We start from the raw sequence: 18009 nt of genomic DNA, 5'->3' as shown, positions 1-18009 counted from the left end.
CATATAAGCACCTAAATATATAAAACAAGCGACGGTTATTTATACACAGCGGCGTATTATACAATTTCACCGACGAATGAAATAGAAGCAGACGTGATAACTAATTTATCACGACGGTAAAAAAAACGGCGTGGTTAGTGGTTTAAAACGACGTAATAATTAAACAACCAACGTCTTATGATATAATGTTTGATATTTGATTAGGACAAACCTCATATATACTGCAACCACAGTAGCCCCAATTTCTTCCATGCCTGCAAACTGTGTAATATCTTCATGCAAGACGAAGGTACTTCAATCTGCACCAAACACCTCCTTCTCAATGTTGAAGGTCATGATCTTCTCCTCGAGGCTTTAGTGTCGTTTCCACATAACGACAAAGGGACTGTAAGGAAGATGGCACCTCCACATTCGAATAATCAACTACTTCATTACCTGTTTAAAGAAATAAAGCAAAATAAAATGACGTGGTAATTCATTAAAAACGACGGTTTAAATTAAAAAACGTCGTCTTATTATAATTTAAACGACGATAATTAAATACCGTCGTTTTAGATAACTATCGGCGTCGTAGAAAATAAATTCCGACGTCTAATGTGAAAACAAACGACGGTTTAAAGAAAAATATCGACGTCTGAAATGTGAAAAACAAATTAAAAGGCAAAGTTATGAGAATATACCTCCTCGTCATGCTTTTCTTCTTCTTGTTTTTCTTCTTTCTTCTCTTCATCATTTGTGTCTTCCTTTTGGCCTTCATCTTTTTTCTCTTTTTTTTCTTCCTTCTTCCCTTCATCTTTGTTTTCTCCTTTCTTCTCTTCATCTTGATTATCTAAAGCCCCAGATTTCTGTTTTAAATAATAAAGAAATATATATATAAGACAGATTACAGAGAAGTCAAAAAAATTAAACCAAAGCGTCGTGGTAAGGCATAACCTAAGGCGGTATGTAAGAATTATGGACGTCTTAAAATTATTAAACGATGGTAAATAATAAACGTCGTGGTAATTGTATATTACGTCGTTAAGGACTAAAACCGTCGTCTAAAAACCACAAAGTACGACGTCTAGTGGCGTGTAAAACAAGTAAACTAAATACGACGTGATATTTAAATAAACACGACGGGTTATTTATAAAATCGTCGTGGTATGTTTTTAAAACGACGGGTTTATTCATAATAACGACGTCTAATGTAAAAAACAGAGAATTCAAAGTTCGGTTATGTTACCGTTTCTTCCTGCTGTTCCCCATTTTTGGCAGTATCATCCTCTAAATGTTGGGATCTCCCTTCAGCCCCAGAACAGCTTGCTTTATCAGACATTGGATTTATGGGACTTTGCTGTAGACCTTGGTTTTGAGAGGGGCTAGTTTTCGGTTTAAGCATGCTTGGATCAAAATTGGGGATGAGGTGGGAAAGCTGACTTAGTAAATGTTCCCTCTCAGCCTCTACTAATTGTTTGGTTCTAGCTTCCATCTTCTTAGTCTCCTCTTGAAGGACAAGTCTTACACTTTCCTTCAATTGATCAGCAAACTTTACCCTCTGTGGTCTAGGTAAATTGAAGAATTGCCTAGGGGAAATCCCAGCACCTACCCCTCTTACTCTCCCTGGATGCTCGGGACCCAAAGCCAAGGTCAAGACATCATTACTGCCAGTTACACTCAGACTGCCTTCAGCCACTTGTTTTTGCAATTCATCCTAAAACAAAGACATACAAAAAAGTCAGCACAAGAAAACACACGACGGTTATTTATAAACAAACGACGCAGGTATATAATTTCACACGACGCACCAAAATAGAAATCGACGTTATAATATATTTATAACGGCGTTAATTAAAACCGGCGTGGTTAGATGTTTAAAGCGACGCAATAAATAAACCACCGACGTCTTTTGCTGTAATTACAGAAAACAGAGTTGTGATTCCAGATTTAGATCTTTCACGACGTTTTTGAAAACATTTCGGCGTAGTAATAACATTAAAACGCAGCGAAAAAATTAACCACCGACGTCTTATCTATAATTACAGAAAGCGAGTTGTGATTCCAGTTTTAGATCTTTCACGACGTTTTTTAAAATATTTCGACGTAGTAAAATCATTGACACGACGAAAAAATATAACATAAGACGTAATAAGAATTATATATACACAGTTTAATAAAATTTTAAAACAGAGTGTGTAGGCTTACAATTAATTTTGCTTTCTCTGCCACCTTTGGATCTGGGATGTTACCATGTTTGTCCTGTCTAGCTTTCTTCCATAAGGTAGATCGATCAATTTCTACCCCAGGCATGGTTTCCTCCAATTGATCCTCCAAACCAGCATATCCTTTTCGAGACAATCGATGATTGTACTCAAGTTTCTCCCTAATCTGTGAATGTTGAGAATGCACAGACTCAAATTCTTTGGATAACCTTGAAGCTACAAAGGCATCCCATTCTGCTTTCTCTATGAATTTATATACTTCAGGGGGTTGGCTTAATTTCTCCCTCTCCTTGATGTATGGAAGGATATAATGCCTCGTCAGTGTAGACTTGAAATCCTTCCATTTCTTGGCAGTGAGAAGATAACACCGAGGTCTTGCCCCTTGACCTACCACAAAAGCCATGTCAGCGGCTTCCCAAATCTGCTCCTTTATATCATTGGGGATTTCAGCCCATTTCTTGTCCACAAGTGGGACTCTGGAGCGTGCCAACACACCAATGTAGGACTGCATCTCGGTATGTGCAGGGCCACATCCTTTCCCCCTTTATTGTACTCAACAACTGGCTTGATTTTCTGCAATTTTCTCTTCACAACACGAGGCATTGTGCTCATACCTCGACCTGACTTTGAATCCTCGAAATTGTTGTCGGGCTGCTTGGTTCTGTCTCGTGAGATGAAACAAACTTCATCTTCTTCAAGGGCTTGTCTTGAGGTTACCATTCCAAGCTCCTTACCTCCATTTTTTTGGAGCAGTACTTACTTTGGTCTTGAGAAACCATGGTTACAGAATAAACAAACACTGCAAGTGAAAATATTTGGAAAAAATTAGAACACAAACGCAGCGGTTATTTATAAACTGACGTATGATAAGATTTTACGGCGTAATAACATAACATCGGAGCGTAATAAATGTTTAAAGAAGAAACAATATAAATGTTTAAACAACGACTTAAACAATATTAAATAAGACGTAATAAGAACTTATTACGGCGATATTTACACGACGTCGTGATATTCATATTAACACGACGTAAATATTAATATACCGTCAGTGTTATGGATATTCACACGACGTGAATAATAAGCTACCGTCGTATTTATAAGAAACCAAAAACATTTTTCTTTCTCTGTGAATGTTTGATTGCAGGTTTAATTTCTCTGAAACATGGTTTTTGTTTTTCCTAATTTGATAAAATACAAAGAAAAAAAGCTTTGGCATCTTTTTATAGACGACGGTATCTTAAAACAACGTCGTGGTATGAACATTCACACGGCGTCAATAATAAGATACCGTCGTCTATATAAGATACCAAACCCTACTTTCTTTCTCTCTGTATTTTATCAAATTAGGAAAAACGAAAACCATGGTTCAGAGAAATCAAACCTGCAACTAAACAAGCATATAAAAATTTGACCGTCATTTTAAAAACAACTTAGATCAATTTTAAGACGACGCTAGGACGAGTGACGAACCGTCGTGGTCTACATATTTAACCACGTAAATACAAAGCTACCGTCGTCTTATTTAGTTGAATTAGTTGTGTTCAAAGTTGAAACTTTCCCTCTCTTTCTGTGTATTTTATCAAACTTGGAAAGAATAAAAATGATTTTCGCCAGAAAAAAGGTAAAAAGATTTTCAAAACAAAAACAATATGAGCATGCAAAATAGCAACAAAAATAGTGAGAAATGAAAGCTTACCTTTGCGTGCAATGAAAGCTTTCTCTCGGATTTTGGTGTTTAAGTTCGAGGCGAGCGAAGACAAGAGGAAGACGATGAGATACTGACAATGCTCGACAAGGAAAAAAGACGAAAAGTTTTCTCCGGAGATTGAAATTTTTCTCGGGTTTGGAAACAAAGTGCATGTGTAAGTCAGGTAGACGAAAAGTTGTATATGTATACAAACCGTTTCATAGTAATAAGACGGCGGTTTACATATAACGACGACGTATTAATAGACAAACTACGACGTTAATTTGAACTTATGACGTGGTACATAATACGACAGTAGTGTTGTAGGTACCGCCGTAGTAAACTCCTAAATAAAAGTCGATAACTCAATATCTCGCGTCATGGTAGAAATATTTAACACGACGGTTGTTTTAAATTTACGACGTTTATTTTTATAATATACGTCGTTTTATTGTAATATACCGACGTGGATAACACTAAACTAAAACGGCGTATTATTTTTTTCACGACGTGGATTCGTTTTTACACGTCGTTATGTGTAATATAACCGACGTGGATTTTATTTTTTTATTATAAATATAATTTTTTTCTCCTTTTTCTTATAGTTTATTTTTCAAAACAGTGCCTTATACATATAGTTTTTTTTCCCGAGGAAATTAATGTTCTAGAATTTATAAAGTTTCTTTTCTAGGTGACTGATTTAAATCAAATAAAAATATAAAACAACGACTGTTTTTGTTATACCGTCGTTGTTTCTTGTCGTCTTAAGTAAGAAGAAAACGACGTAATGTATTTGTTACCGACGAGGATTATTTTTGTTAAACGTCGTTATGTGTAATATAACCGACGTGGATTTGGTTTTTTAATTATAAATAGGGTTTTTTTCCACGGGTTCTTTCAGTTTTAGTATTCGATTAGGGTTTCAACTTCTTCTTGCCCCTTTCTCTGTCTCACCTCATCTCTTGGGAGGCAATTGTTTGAATGTTGGTTATCTGTGGCTGATTGCAAATCTGATTGCAAATCACCAATTTTCAATAAATTGTCTCGCTGATTGCAAATCTGTGGCTGCCGTCGTGAAGTTTTAGGAGGCAATTGTTTGGATGTGAATGTGTGTGTGCGTTTGTGTAGATACACAAACGCACACGCATCATTCACTTCAAATTGTCTCTCGATTAAACTGAGGTCGCCGTCAAATTTCAGATGCAATTTTTTGGATGTTAATGTGTATGTGCGTTTGTGTATCTCAAAGACACAAATACACATACATCATTAACCTCTAAAATATTGTCTTCTGGTAAGATTATGATGAGCAACAGAGTTCCATCTTGTAAGATTTCCTAACCCTTGTGATCTCAGAATAATCTGATTATGTCGGCGGTTTTCTATATAAACCGTCGTGGTTATTTCAATTCTTGTCGTTAAGTAGATCTACCGACGTAGGATAACAAAATCCAAGAAATAAATTGTTAAAAACAATTCTTATTGAACGACGGTTTAAATATAATGTATGACGTATAAAGTGGACAAATACGACATTAAATTCTATAATACGTCGTTATATGAAAACCCCAACTTGGTAAGATTTAAAGATGTCGTCGTAGAAATACGAGAAAGGCGTCGTTATATTTACCTTTGCCGTAGTTGTACATTAATTTAATACGGCGGTATTTTGTATTTTACCGCCGTGGATTTATTTGTAATTATACGCGCCTTATACGAACTTGGTCGTGTTAATTTCGGGTAAAAGACGGCTTTTTTTGAAACCGTCGTCTTTACTTTCTACGTCGGTCGGTTCATAACTTCCGCCGTTATTTGTTGGCTTCGATTTTACCTCTTGAAAATCCTATTTCAATAAGGCGTCGGTTTTTAAATTAAGTACGTCGTGTTTTATGAACAGCCATTTGAAACTCCATTTTTTAGTTGTCTAATGTGTTATTACACGGCGGTTTTATAAAACCGTCGTCTTTTAAAAAACAACGACGGTTTTCACTTAGACCGTCGTGTTTTTCTGGTCGTCTTTTTCACTTTTTGTAGTAGTGATGACATGATATAATTATACCTTTCACATATCCCCCATGTATCTCACAACAATGTAACCATTTAATGTTGGAATTTTTGTAAGTATTTCAAAATACAAAATTAATTTATCTAATTTATGTTGAAAGTGAAATTTTACATGTTTGATTTAATTCTATTTTATGAAAATTATAAACTTCTTTCGTATTGGTTATGAATAAATTGGACATTAATTTGTTGTCGGTTTTGATATCTCCTTTGTGGTCTGGGTTATTTCCGTTAACTTTTTGTATCAATTTATTTTATCATTTAAATAAGTTAAATGCCTTTGGTTTTACAATAGTGGTTGAAGGTTTTGATTCCAAAGCTTTATTGCATGAGTTAATTGCTTAGTTGGGATCAAATTTTACTATTTGAGCAATAGCCTTTAGTTTTGTTCTTAACGTGCAAATGTGGTTTAATTGCTTGGTTAATAACCCAACATTCACTGGAGTCAATAAGCTTATATATACCAAAAAGAAAAACGTTGGAGAGAGATTTTTGGCACCTTTCTTCATTATTTTCTCCTCCACATTCTTGAGTTTGTGTTCCAATTTGTTTTCTTTTATCAAGGAAAAGATTCGAGTTGTTCATCCGATCCAAGTATTGCGAATGTACGCTTATGAGGGTCATAGTTGTTGTATCCTGGAGGGTAGGTTGCCATACAATGTTACTACATCGAGACATTGTCTCCGATGGGTGAAATCTACTCTTAAGGACAGTGACTACACGCCTCAACCTAAAACTATTATTCTACTCAAGTATCAATGGAGACCAACTTCCACATCCCAAAAGATAAGTATTTTATAGTACTTCTATTAATTTTGTTTAATCTATTATATCAATGTAAATTATAATTTTCTAATATATATTTTTTGTGATGTTTTGCATGAAAAATAGCATCCATAGACCAAATTCTCCTACATTTAAAACATCACCAATGTATATACAATTATGCTAACATTGTTCAAATAGTTAAGGATACGTAAACACCCGATACAAGGAACATCAACCAAACTATAATATCAAGAACATCCATTATAACATCACACATAATATAGAGCTCACGAAATTTAATTAGATCAATCCCGTAAAGGCCGCCAAGAAACCCTTACCTTGACACCAAAGCTTTTGCTAGAAATGTAAGGTGTTTCCCAATTTTTCATTGCATTCACAAACTCAGTCTCCCACTCTTTTTATTAACAATTCTACTTTTCTCTGCCTCTATTCAAAAGCTAGCTCAAAATTTTAAGAAAACACGAGCTACTCTCTCTCTCTCTCTCTCTCTCTCTCTCTCTCTCTCTCTCTCTCTCTCTCTCTCTCTCTCTCTCTCTCTCTCTCTCTCTCTCATTTCAATTGTAGAATGCCCTATTTATATTCAGGGAAAATCGGTTGCTACTAACCTATGGCAGCTAACAAAATAGCATGTTGTCGATTTGGCATAATATTAGCAAGATAAGGCTGCCAGCAACCCAAAATTATAGCATGAGGTATCTCATACCCTGCAAAATAAATAGATAAACTCAAGGTGATAATGCATGTAATGAATATAAGACTGCAGCTAGGTATAAAATGTAATAGCAGGAGGTGTTGTGAATGTAATAGGATTACTACACCTTTGAACTTAGCCATTTAACATGCATGAAGTGGAGGACACATATAATAACAAACTTCTTTATATATTTGTTTAATAATCAAAGAAACTAAATATTACCATAAACATAGAAATATATAAGTATTATTATAATAGTATTCATAATAATTAATATAAAAGTATAACAACAATATTTACTATACGTACCAAGAAAATTACACATACAAATATAACCAATATATATATTTTTAAAATATGGGTCTTCACAATCTATCCTCTTTAAAAGAAATTTCGTCCTCGAAATTAAAAACTTACTGGAATCAGAGAACAATTCTGGCACTTCTTACGTATTTCAGGTTTCTAATTCCCATGTAGCTTCTTTGGTATTCCCATGTAACCAAAGAACTTTAACCAATGATATTATTGTCATACGTAACACTTGTTCCTTATGATCCAAAGTCTGTATTGGTCTTTCCTCAAATGATAGTTCTTATCTAAGTTGAGCTCTCCCCTATCTAAAACATGGGTTGGATCAAGTTCATACTTTCGAAGCATAGAAACATGGAAAACATTATGTATAATCGAAAGTTGAGGTGGTAATGCTAGCTTATAAGCTATTGCACCAATCATTTCCAAGATTTCAAATGGTCCAATAAACCATGGTGCTCATTTTTCAGTCTTTCCAAATCTTTTTACTGCTCTTCGCGGTGAGATTTTAAGGAAGACAAAATCCCTCACATTAAAACTTAATGGTTTCCATCTTTGGTTAGCATAGTTCTTTTGTCGACTTTGAGCAATCAAGAGATGTTGCTTCATAAGTTGAACCTTTTCAGTTGTCTCTTGTACCAAATCAAGTCCTAGCAACATAGTTTCTCCTACTTCAGTCCAACATACAGGAGACCAACAAGGTCTTCCATATAAAGCTTCATAAGGTGCCATTTGAATGCTAGATTGATAGTTGTTGTTGTAGGCGAATTCTGCAACGCCAAATGATCTTCCCAACTTCCCCAAAATCTAGAATACATGCTCTCAACATGTGTTCTAAAATTTGAATGGTTCTCTTTGACTATCCATCAGTTTGGTGATGAAAAGCAGTACTAAAATTTAGCTTGCGTACCCATGCTTTTTGTAAACTTCCTAAATTTTGGAAGTAAACTTGGAATCTCTATTTGAAACAATCGAAATAAGAATCCCATGTAATCTTACTATCTCTCGAACATAAAGTTTTCCAAGGTTTTTAGTGGAATATGTTGTTTTGACATGTAAGAAATGTGCAGATTTGGTCAAACAATCCACTATAACCCATATTGCATCTAGTCCCTTTGGAGATTTAGGTAAACTTGTAACAAAATCCATGGTTATATGATCTCATTTCCATTCTGCTACTGGTCATGGCTATAATGGACTTGATGGTTTTTGATGTTCAGCTTTTACCTACTGAGATGTAAGACACTTTGCTACAAATTTTTTTATATCTCCCTTGATGCCATTTCACCAAAAGTTACATCTCAGGTCATGATACATCTTTATCCCTCCAGGATGAATTGTATAGGACAAATGATGTCCTTCTTTCAGAGCTTCCTTTTTCAGACTAGAAATTTTTGGTACATACAATCTATTTAGAAATCTTAATCCCCTGTCTGCATGGACATTCCATCCATCTGGTGTCTCTCCAGTTATAATCTTAGGTCGAATGTTTTTAGACATAGAATTAGATTCTTGTGCCTCAATTATGTTTCCAATCAAAGTGGGGTGAGTTACTAAATTACATAGATATGCACAATCCTCATGTATACCTACGTACAAGTCAAAATCATAGAGAGACTTTACCATCTTCTGCCTTTGATCATATAAACTGCTACGACTTCTTGGGGATTTCGACTTAAAGCATCTGCCACTACATTAGCTTTCCTGGATGATAATGTAAATCAAAGTCATAATCTTCTAGATATTCTATCCAACGCCTTTGTCTTAAATTTAACTCTTTTTGAGTGAATAAGTACTTCAAACTCTTATGATCCGAGTAGAGTTCAAACGTTCCCCATATAAATAATATCTCCACACTTTCAATGCGTGAACAATGGCTGTTAGTTCTAGATCTTGCCTCAGGTAATTCTTCTCATGTGATTTCAATTGACGAGAAGCATAAGCAATAACTCTGTCAGATTGCATCAAAACACATCCTAAACCATGCAATGATGCATCAGTATACACTATATAACTTATACCTCTTTCTGGTATAATTAACATAGGAGCTGATGTCAATCGAGTTTATAACTCTTGAAATGCTTCCTCACATTTATCATCCCAAATAAACTTAACTCCCTTTTGTGTCAACTTGCTCATTGGATTAGCTATCCGAGAAAAATCCTTGATAAACTTCTTATAATAGCCAGCCAAACCAAGAAAACTCCGAATCTCATGAACATTTTTCGGTTGTTTCCAATTCAACATTGCTTCTACTTTTCCAAGATACACGGTGATGCCTTCTTTTGAAATAACTTGACCTAAAAACTTTACTTCAGTCAACCAAAATTCACACTTACTTAGCTTGGCAAATAATTTGTGTTCTCTCAATGTCTGTAGAATAATTGATAGGTGTTGTTCATGTTCTTCTTGAGATGATGAATAAATGAGAATATCATCAATGAACACAATTACAAATTGATCCAGATAAGGTCAAAAAACTTGATTCATTAAGTCCATGAAAACCACCGGAGCATTTGTCAATCCAAAAGGCATTACTAGGAATTCATAATGTCCGTATTGTGTTCGAAATGCAGTTTTTGATACATCTTCTGCTTTTACTCATAATTGGTGATAACCAGAGCGAAGATCAATCTTTGAGAAGTATCAGGAACCTTGTAGTTGATTAAACAGATCATCAATCCTAGGTAATGGGTACTTGTTCTTGATGGTGATTCTATTTAGTTAACGATAGTCAATACACATCCTCAAACTTTGATTACTTTTCTTCACAAAGAGTGCAGGAAAACCTCATGATGAGGTACTAGGATGAATGAAACCTTTTCTTTCAAGTTCTTGAAGTTGTGTTTTGACTTCTTTCAACTCTACTGATGCCAAGATAGATATCTATAGAAAACTCCACTTCACGTTCTGGGGGTAATCCAGATAACTTTTCTATGAAAACATCATTGAAATTCTTCACTATAGGAATAAGCTCAAGTTTGGGAACATCTAGATCCTTATTGGCCATGTGAGCAATCAATCTCAAATAATTACAATTTCTATTATCCAAGATTGATTGAAGCTTGCAACTATTCCTCTTTCCATAAAAACTAAATGTTTTCCCTTCACTGAGAGTCATAGTCACCATCTTTCTACCATAATCAAGAATAGATTTAAATTGGGTAAGCAAGTCCATCCCCAATATTACATCATATACTATGAATTCCAATATCATCAGGTCAACAACAAGTTTATGATCTGCTATCTCTATTGGGCAGGATCTACATAACTTATTAACTTCAACACATTTACCCAATAGAGATCCAATCATCAATGAGGATTTCATAAATTCATATTCTAATCCAAGAATAGATGCAAACAACATAGATATGAATGAATTTGTAGCACTGGGGTGAAACAATATTCTAGCCCACGAGTTAAAACTAGAAACGTACCTTCCACCACAGTAGGTTCATTCTGCTATGTCACTTGTCCAACAACATATACTCGTCCTTGAGTGAGTTGTTCAGGTTTCCTTGCTATTCCTGGTACCCTAGGCCTTTGTTGTGTACGTTATCCCCTCGGACGTTGTGTCTTTTGATTAACAGGACCTCTAAACTGATTCTATGAATCTTGATATGGGGCTTGGTATGGAACATGGTACTGTGTTTGTGAAGCTTGAAATTGTTGTTGTGGTGCACGAAACTGTGGTTGTGGTTGTGGAACAATAGGTATCTAATATGATTGTAGCTGTGGACAATCCCTCCGATAATGTCCTATCTGCCGACAATGATAACAAAATCTTGAGTTTTGAGTTGCCTCAAATGATCTCGGATTTTGATATTGGGAACGAGAGGGGAAAAATCTTTGGCCTTTACTACTTTGTCCCCAGTTAGGATTCTTAGGTTCAAAAACTCTCTTAGAACCAAGTATCCTTTGTTCGGCCATTACGGCATCAACAACTTCAGCATACTTTTTCAATTTAAAAAGTTCCACTTTCTCCTTGACCTCTAGTCTCAACCCTTCTTCAAATTTCTTTGCTTTTGCAGACTCATCAAGAATCATGTAAGGAGCAAAACGCATTAGTTCTTCAAACTTAGCTTGATTTTTCCCACAATCATATCACCTTGATAAAGATTAGTGAACTCACGTACCTTCATGGTTTTCATAGTTTCAGGAAAATATTTTTCTAGAAATATTGTCTCAAAGGCAACCCAAGTTGTAATCTCAACATTAGGCATAGCCAAGACAGATTCCCACCAATGATAAGCATGTCCTTCCAAATAGGTAAAAGCAATGGTCACTTTCAGGTTTCCAGGAACTCTTTGTTCATTCATCTTTCTCCATATTTGTCTTAACCATCCTTCTGCTGCCATAGGGTTTGGATCACCCTTGAACACAGGTGGTCGTGTCTTACGAAATTCTCTTTGAATTCTCATTATTTGATCATCTTGAGTTTCTTGGTGGGGTTTGTGGTTATGTTGATTTGTCTCACAAATAACAAAGGCCATATCCTGAATGGCTAATATTATTCTCATACTATCACTCATATCATTCTCATTTTGTCCTTCTAGTCCAGCCATCTTTAACAATTGAACCTTTACCAAATAATTCCACAAGATTAAAATATATATATATATATATATCTTTAAAAAAATTTATATTAAACATTTATAAATTATACTAAAAAAACATTATAGAAAATCAAGCATACATATTAAACATTTATAGGTTGTTACAAACCTATTTCACAAAATTTAACAAAACAGTTACAAACCTATGTTACAAAGAACTCCCCACTCCAAGACCTTCATAAGGCTGCCCACAAAAACTATACAAATCCACCATACCAAAATCAGCCTGTTAGGTTCACACTACCTATTTTATTAGTCAAACTTTTGAAAGAATTTATTCATCATCATATCTAATATCTATGATTTCAACGAGAGGGATAACAGGCTCGGGATATTCATTTTCATCATCAAAACTTAGATTGATGACAGTTGGATTAGACTTTTGTGGTTCAATGATTACCACTAAAGCAGCTGATGCAATAGACTCAACAGATAGAGTATCAAGGTCCAGAAGTTCCAAATATGCTTCATCTTCTGGGTCTGGGACATGGGGTAAGTTTAACTCCTGTGGTTCTGGAACATATGGTAAGTCTATCCCTAGTGGTGGCCACATAGCAGCAGTTATAATTGCAACATCTTCTAACACTTGGTTGTAAGAATGTGATTCAATATTTAATTGATATTGACTCCTAATATTGTGGGCCTGCAACCGATGTCGAACAACCAGTCTCTGCATCTCTGGAGTATAAACATCCTTCTATATCCTGTATCTATAATTTCATTAAATACGTCCACATAAGCTTGGTTGTGTAGACGACTTGTGGTATATGTCTTCGTTTACTGGGATGAGGCCATCGAGTCCCATTTGGAACCGTCCCCATGTATCATCACTCTGATCGAGTTGCATCCTAAACATTAATTTAACAGGCCAATGAGTAACAAAACAATTTAATGAAATCGTAAAACTCACTCTGATACCAACTTGTCATGCCCCAACCCACGGATTTACATAACCTTGGGTTAAGACGTGATTCATACCTTAATTATAGAATTTAATAAAAACTATAACTAAAATGTGAAAAAATATTTAAATAAATAAAATAAATATTTCACATAAAATATTCAACAGAAACGACAACGTCTGAAATCTTAAAAATTTTACATACATTATTTTACAAGTTAGAACTACTCGAGAGTTCACTAAAAGAGTAGTTCATTATTCATCCACAAGCTATGTATACAATACACTCTATAGATATGCCAAAATGATCATAAGCTCTAGATTTCAGGTTCGGTACTTGCAAAATCTGTTAGGGGGTGAGCGAAACCACAACTCAGTAGGGACATAAACCTTTTTACATGAAATTGATATAATTAAATTAAGTGACATACAATCACACATCCAATGCAGACCTACACATCCCATACTATGCTTATACCACTTGGTCCTAAATGCCCATTTATATGAACTAACACTCATTTCAATTATCCCATAATTCCCCTTTTGTTAGTCATCTTGTCTAACTCCCTATCGCTAGTCCCGAATCACCCAATAAAAACCATGTGCACTGTGGGATCCCTGAGACCTGGTACCTGCCAAGAGTTAGGCTCAACTACACAAAAAACTATTTCCATTACCCTATCGGGATCCTGCAAATATTCAAAGGCAAACAAAAAGAAAAATAATGAAGTGTTGTTTAATTTTTTAAGTCCCTCATCTCAGAGTATGGAGCGACGCTCGTCTCGGTAAGTCTCTAAGCAAAGAGCAATTCACTTGCTGCAATTAGAAGCAGGCTATATCTTCACCCGCATTGGCCAAATATAAGAAGAATAACCTCCGAAAATGACCCTTAACAAGCAAGGCCTGGCTTAGAACAACAAACAGCAAGGTATAATGTTATTTGTCAATTTAAAATTCTTTTGGTTGAACTCGTTTATAGGCAAAGTCATTTACAGCCATTTGATATGGGAAAAAGAGTACTTGTCGTCAAAATTCATCCATGTCCTTACTATCAAAGAAGTCTCAAAAGTTCCTTGTTGTCAAAGAGATCTCAAGAAGCTGCAGGCCAAAGAAATTGATCCTTCTCAAATTAGTGACAAGATGATTGCACAACTTTTACACAAAGAGAGCTCTCACAAGGATCTCTTTGTTGTGAAAATATGCAGATGAGCTTTTGCAAGAACCCCACCGTATTGAGTGTCCAAAACACCAATTGAGTGTTCAAAGGCACATGGCTTGGTGACATAAGCATTTGAAGCATACGGCGATGGCAAAACATCAAGCCAAACGGAATGCCATGATTTTTGTTCAATTATGCAGCGAATGAATAAAATTAATGGAAGAATGTCTAGGCCAGTCAAAGAACGAAAACTGAATGGCTCTCGACACCCAAAAGGGAAGCAAACATGCACCAGTGATAAAAAAATCAATGGGAAAGACACATAAAATGGCTGCAAGCAAAGGAGTTTAAATCATTTTAACAGTCTAGCAACCTGCATAAAATTAAAAGCAAATGAATATCTTGTGCTCGGCCTTACGACTGACCAGAAGCGATCGTCACTGCCTGGAGCCCATTATTCAGGGGGGCCCAAATATTAATTTTTTTTAGTAAGTATTATATTATATTATTATAACTATTAACTGATTTAATATTTTGAAAATGCAAAAAAAAAAAAAAAAACCAACGATCTAGGTCTGTTCCACTTCTCAAGAAAAAGAATGCTTTTGTGCGCCTGTTCCTATTCCACTCCTCCATGTCGCTTTTACTTCTTCTTCTTCTTCGTCTTTTTTTTCTTCTTTCTCTTCTTCTACAGAGTTTTGAATCCTCTCCTAAGCCTCATCTAAGCTGGTCCTTGTGATTTGTGAATCGAAATCCTAAGCCTCCATCTAAGTTGGTCCTTGTGAATCCTCTTCTTTTAGTTATAGGTTAAAATTATTTTTGTTGGTAGATTATGGAGATTCCAAAATCCAAAGTGTGGGCTTTTATTTAGTGCAAAATTGGTCCTTGTAGAAATCAATTGAAGGTAATTTTTTATGATTTGATATCAATTGAAAAGGGAAATATGAAATTTTTTGTTTGTTTGTTTGTAGATTTGTGAACTCATGCAATTACACATTCTCTTTACAGGAATTCTTTTAAGCTCTAATTGATTGCAAATTTGGAAATATCAAGTTTGTTTCCTTGGAGGGGGATTTCTCAAAGGGGGATTTCTCAAATTCTAGGTTATATTGTTCTTTGTTTATTCTTTGAAGTATTAAAATTGGGGCCTAATTTTACCATTAAGTTTAAATATATATAGAGGCTTAATTTTTACTTTTGCCCTAGGCCTTGAAAAATTCAAGACCGACACTGCATGTGCTAAGGTATAAGAGAAATTCATCTTTGCCATTTTCACTTCTTCCTTGCTCGCAGCAACCAAAATAGAAGTACCCTTTCTAGCAAAATCGAAGGTCAGAACTTATGACAACAAAACCCGTGAAAATGGTTTGGTCAAGCACTCATCTTCCCATGATGACGATAACCCAGAAGGTAGAGCAAAGGCAGGCCCCAAATTAGTCACCCAAATGACATCAGTTTGCAAATGGAAATATGTAAAGCCATAGAAATTTCTTTCGAAATCAGAAAGAAAAGAATGTACCAAAGCATCAAGTCGGTGCTACAAAATTCAAACAAGGAAAAAGTAGAGGAAGAAAGTGGGGTGGAGAGTTTGTTGCTTAATAAAGATGTAATAATAGCAAACCCACAGCCGAACCAATTGGTTTTGCTGGACATGCAGAGACTGGTGCTCCCAACCAAATATCCAAGAAGAAGCCAAAGGTGAAGCAGTGTTTAGTATGGTGGACTGAGAAAATACAAAGGAGGAAAGAGGGATTTGATGGAGAAGGAAAAGATGTGGCTTTATCGAAAGTTGAAACAAGCCCCAAAGACCTTTGAATACACACACACACACACACACTCTCTCTCTCTCTCTCTCTCTCTCTCTCTCTCTCTCTCTCTCTCTCTCTTTCTATCTCTCCCTCCTTTTACAATTAATTATTATCTATCAAAGAGAGAAGATGGAAGAAGTCTAACTCTTGAAACACCAATTTGATCTATCTGGGAAGCACAAAACAAAATAATGCTTAATCAATGGGACAAGGGCAATTCCCCAAAAAACGTCAAAGAAGGATGAAGGGCAAGTGGGTCATCTTCCAAATTCAAGTGTTCAAACAGTATAACAACTCCCACGTGTTTAATGGATCCAACCATTGTCAATTTTCAAGTGCTAGAAAATACCAGTTAACGAATAATTGGTATAACCATCAAATAAAGTTCGATGGACCTTTTCCTCAAATCAAAATTGGTCTGTCCAAAATTTCATTCAAAATAAAAATGCATGAATTAGCAAATAATTGATATGAAAATCCCAAATTTCTCAAATAGTACAAAACCACGCCAAAACTCAAATGGTACAAAATCTCACAAGTCAAATTTAAAGGAACTAAGTATGGTTTGATTCAGCCAAAGATACGTAGTCAATTTAGAAATTCAATCCAGATACAACTGCAAGTCTAAACAAAATCCCTGGTTTACCTTAACCAAATTTGCCCCAAACACTTTTCCAACCACAAAATCAAATTGAATCTCTGGGCCAACCACATTCACCCAAATTCCATAAAATATTTCCCACACCACAAATTCTTGTAAGGGGTCCTTCACTCTTTGAAAGTCCAATCAAATTCTCTAAAGAACTACAAGTGGCTTGATCCCTCAAAAGGGGTATGTAGGCAACCTAGGGTCAACCTAGGTGCAGCCGCAAACTTAAACAAACACACAAACCCCCCATTTAAAGTTTAATCCATGTTGGAATCAAAGGGTGTTCTCTTTTTAATGAGAGATTGTAATTAAGAGATACTTTGTCTTGAATGGGTCATAGTTAAATAAAACTCATGTCTGTCGGGACGAGAGTGAAATTGTGTTGGGTGGAGCTTCATACGACAATTTTTTGCCTAACACCATGTTTGTCCTAGAGTTGGTCCCTACTGAGGAAGAGAAGTGCAAACGGTTTGAAGAGGGACTATGGATTGAAATTCAAGCTATGGTAACTGCAAATACTTACCCTTCCATGAGAGTGTTGGCCTGAGCAACAGACCGAGTGGTGAAGAAAATTAGTGCTGGTGCAGCAAGAAGAGGAGGATCTAGTTATGGTTCTTCAGGTAGTGGTTCGTCAGGGGGACGCGGATCAAGTTCAAGAAGTGGAAGATTTGGACCTATGCCAAACTGGAGTCAAAATTCTAGTCAACAATCGAGTTGCTAGCATAGCTAGGGATTCTTCATAGCAAATTGGCTTAGCTTGTCACAACTGTGGACAAATTAGACACTTTATTAGGGACCGTCTACATTTCGATCAGAGCGGTGGGCGTAGTCGAGGACTGCCTAGGTTGTTACGCTTGTGGACAAGTTGGACACAACAAAGAGGAATTGTCCTAGTCTCCATCCAAGTGGTCCAACAATGTAGTAGCCTAGTAGGGGCAAGGTAATCACGTTAGAGTCAAAGTTAGAGTGGTGCCTCATCACCAGCTACAGGTTCTTCTTCCAGCAGTGGGGTTTAGTCTACCTTCCAGGGAAAAGGTGGTAGACATCAAAGAGGTCAACAAGTGCGTCCAGTGACTCAGGCCCGTGTGTTTGCTTTGACTCGACAGGAGGAACAGGCCACACCAGATGT

General features: G+C 35.9%; 1 protein-coding gene across 1 annotated transcript; it reads right to left on the bottom strand.

The window, feature by feature from the left end:
* Positions 1-10574: 10574 nt before the first annotated feature.
* Positions 10575-12312, bottom strand: LOC148919185 (uncharacterized). Its single transcript, XM_089048802.1, has 3 exons — positions 11884-12312; positions 11611-11824; positions 10575-11086 (listed from the first exon to the last, which is right to left on the bottom strand). The coding sequence occupies exons 1-3, from the start codon at positions 12310-12312 to the stop codon at positions 10575-10577; spliced, it is 1155 nt and encodes a 384-aa protein (XP_088904928.1).
* Between the last annotated feature and the right edge of the window lie 5697 nt (positions 12313-18009).

Source organism: Prunus mume, linkage group LG3, assembly GCF_029339155.1.
Source record: "Prunus mume cultivar Tortuosa linkage group LG3, ASM2933915v1, whole genome shotgun sequence".
Taxonomy (NCBI): Eukaryota; Viridiplantae; Streptophyta; class Magnoliopsida; order Rosales; family Rosaceae; genus Prunus; species Prunus mume.
Note: the sequence above shows the minus strand (reverse complement) of the source record. Positions and strands in the feature narration are given on the sequence as shown.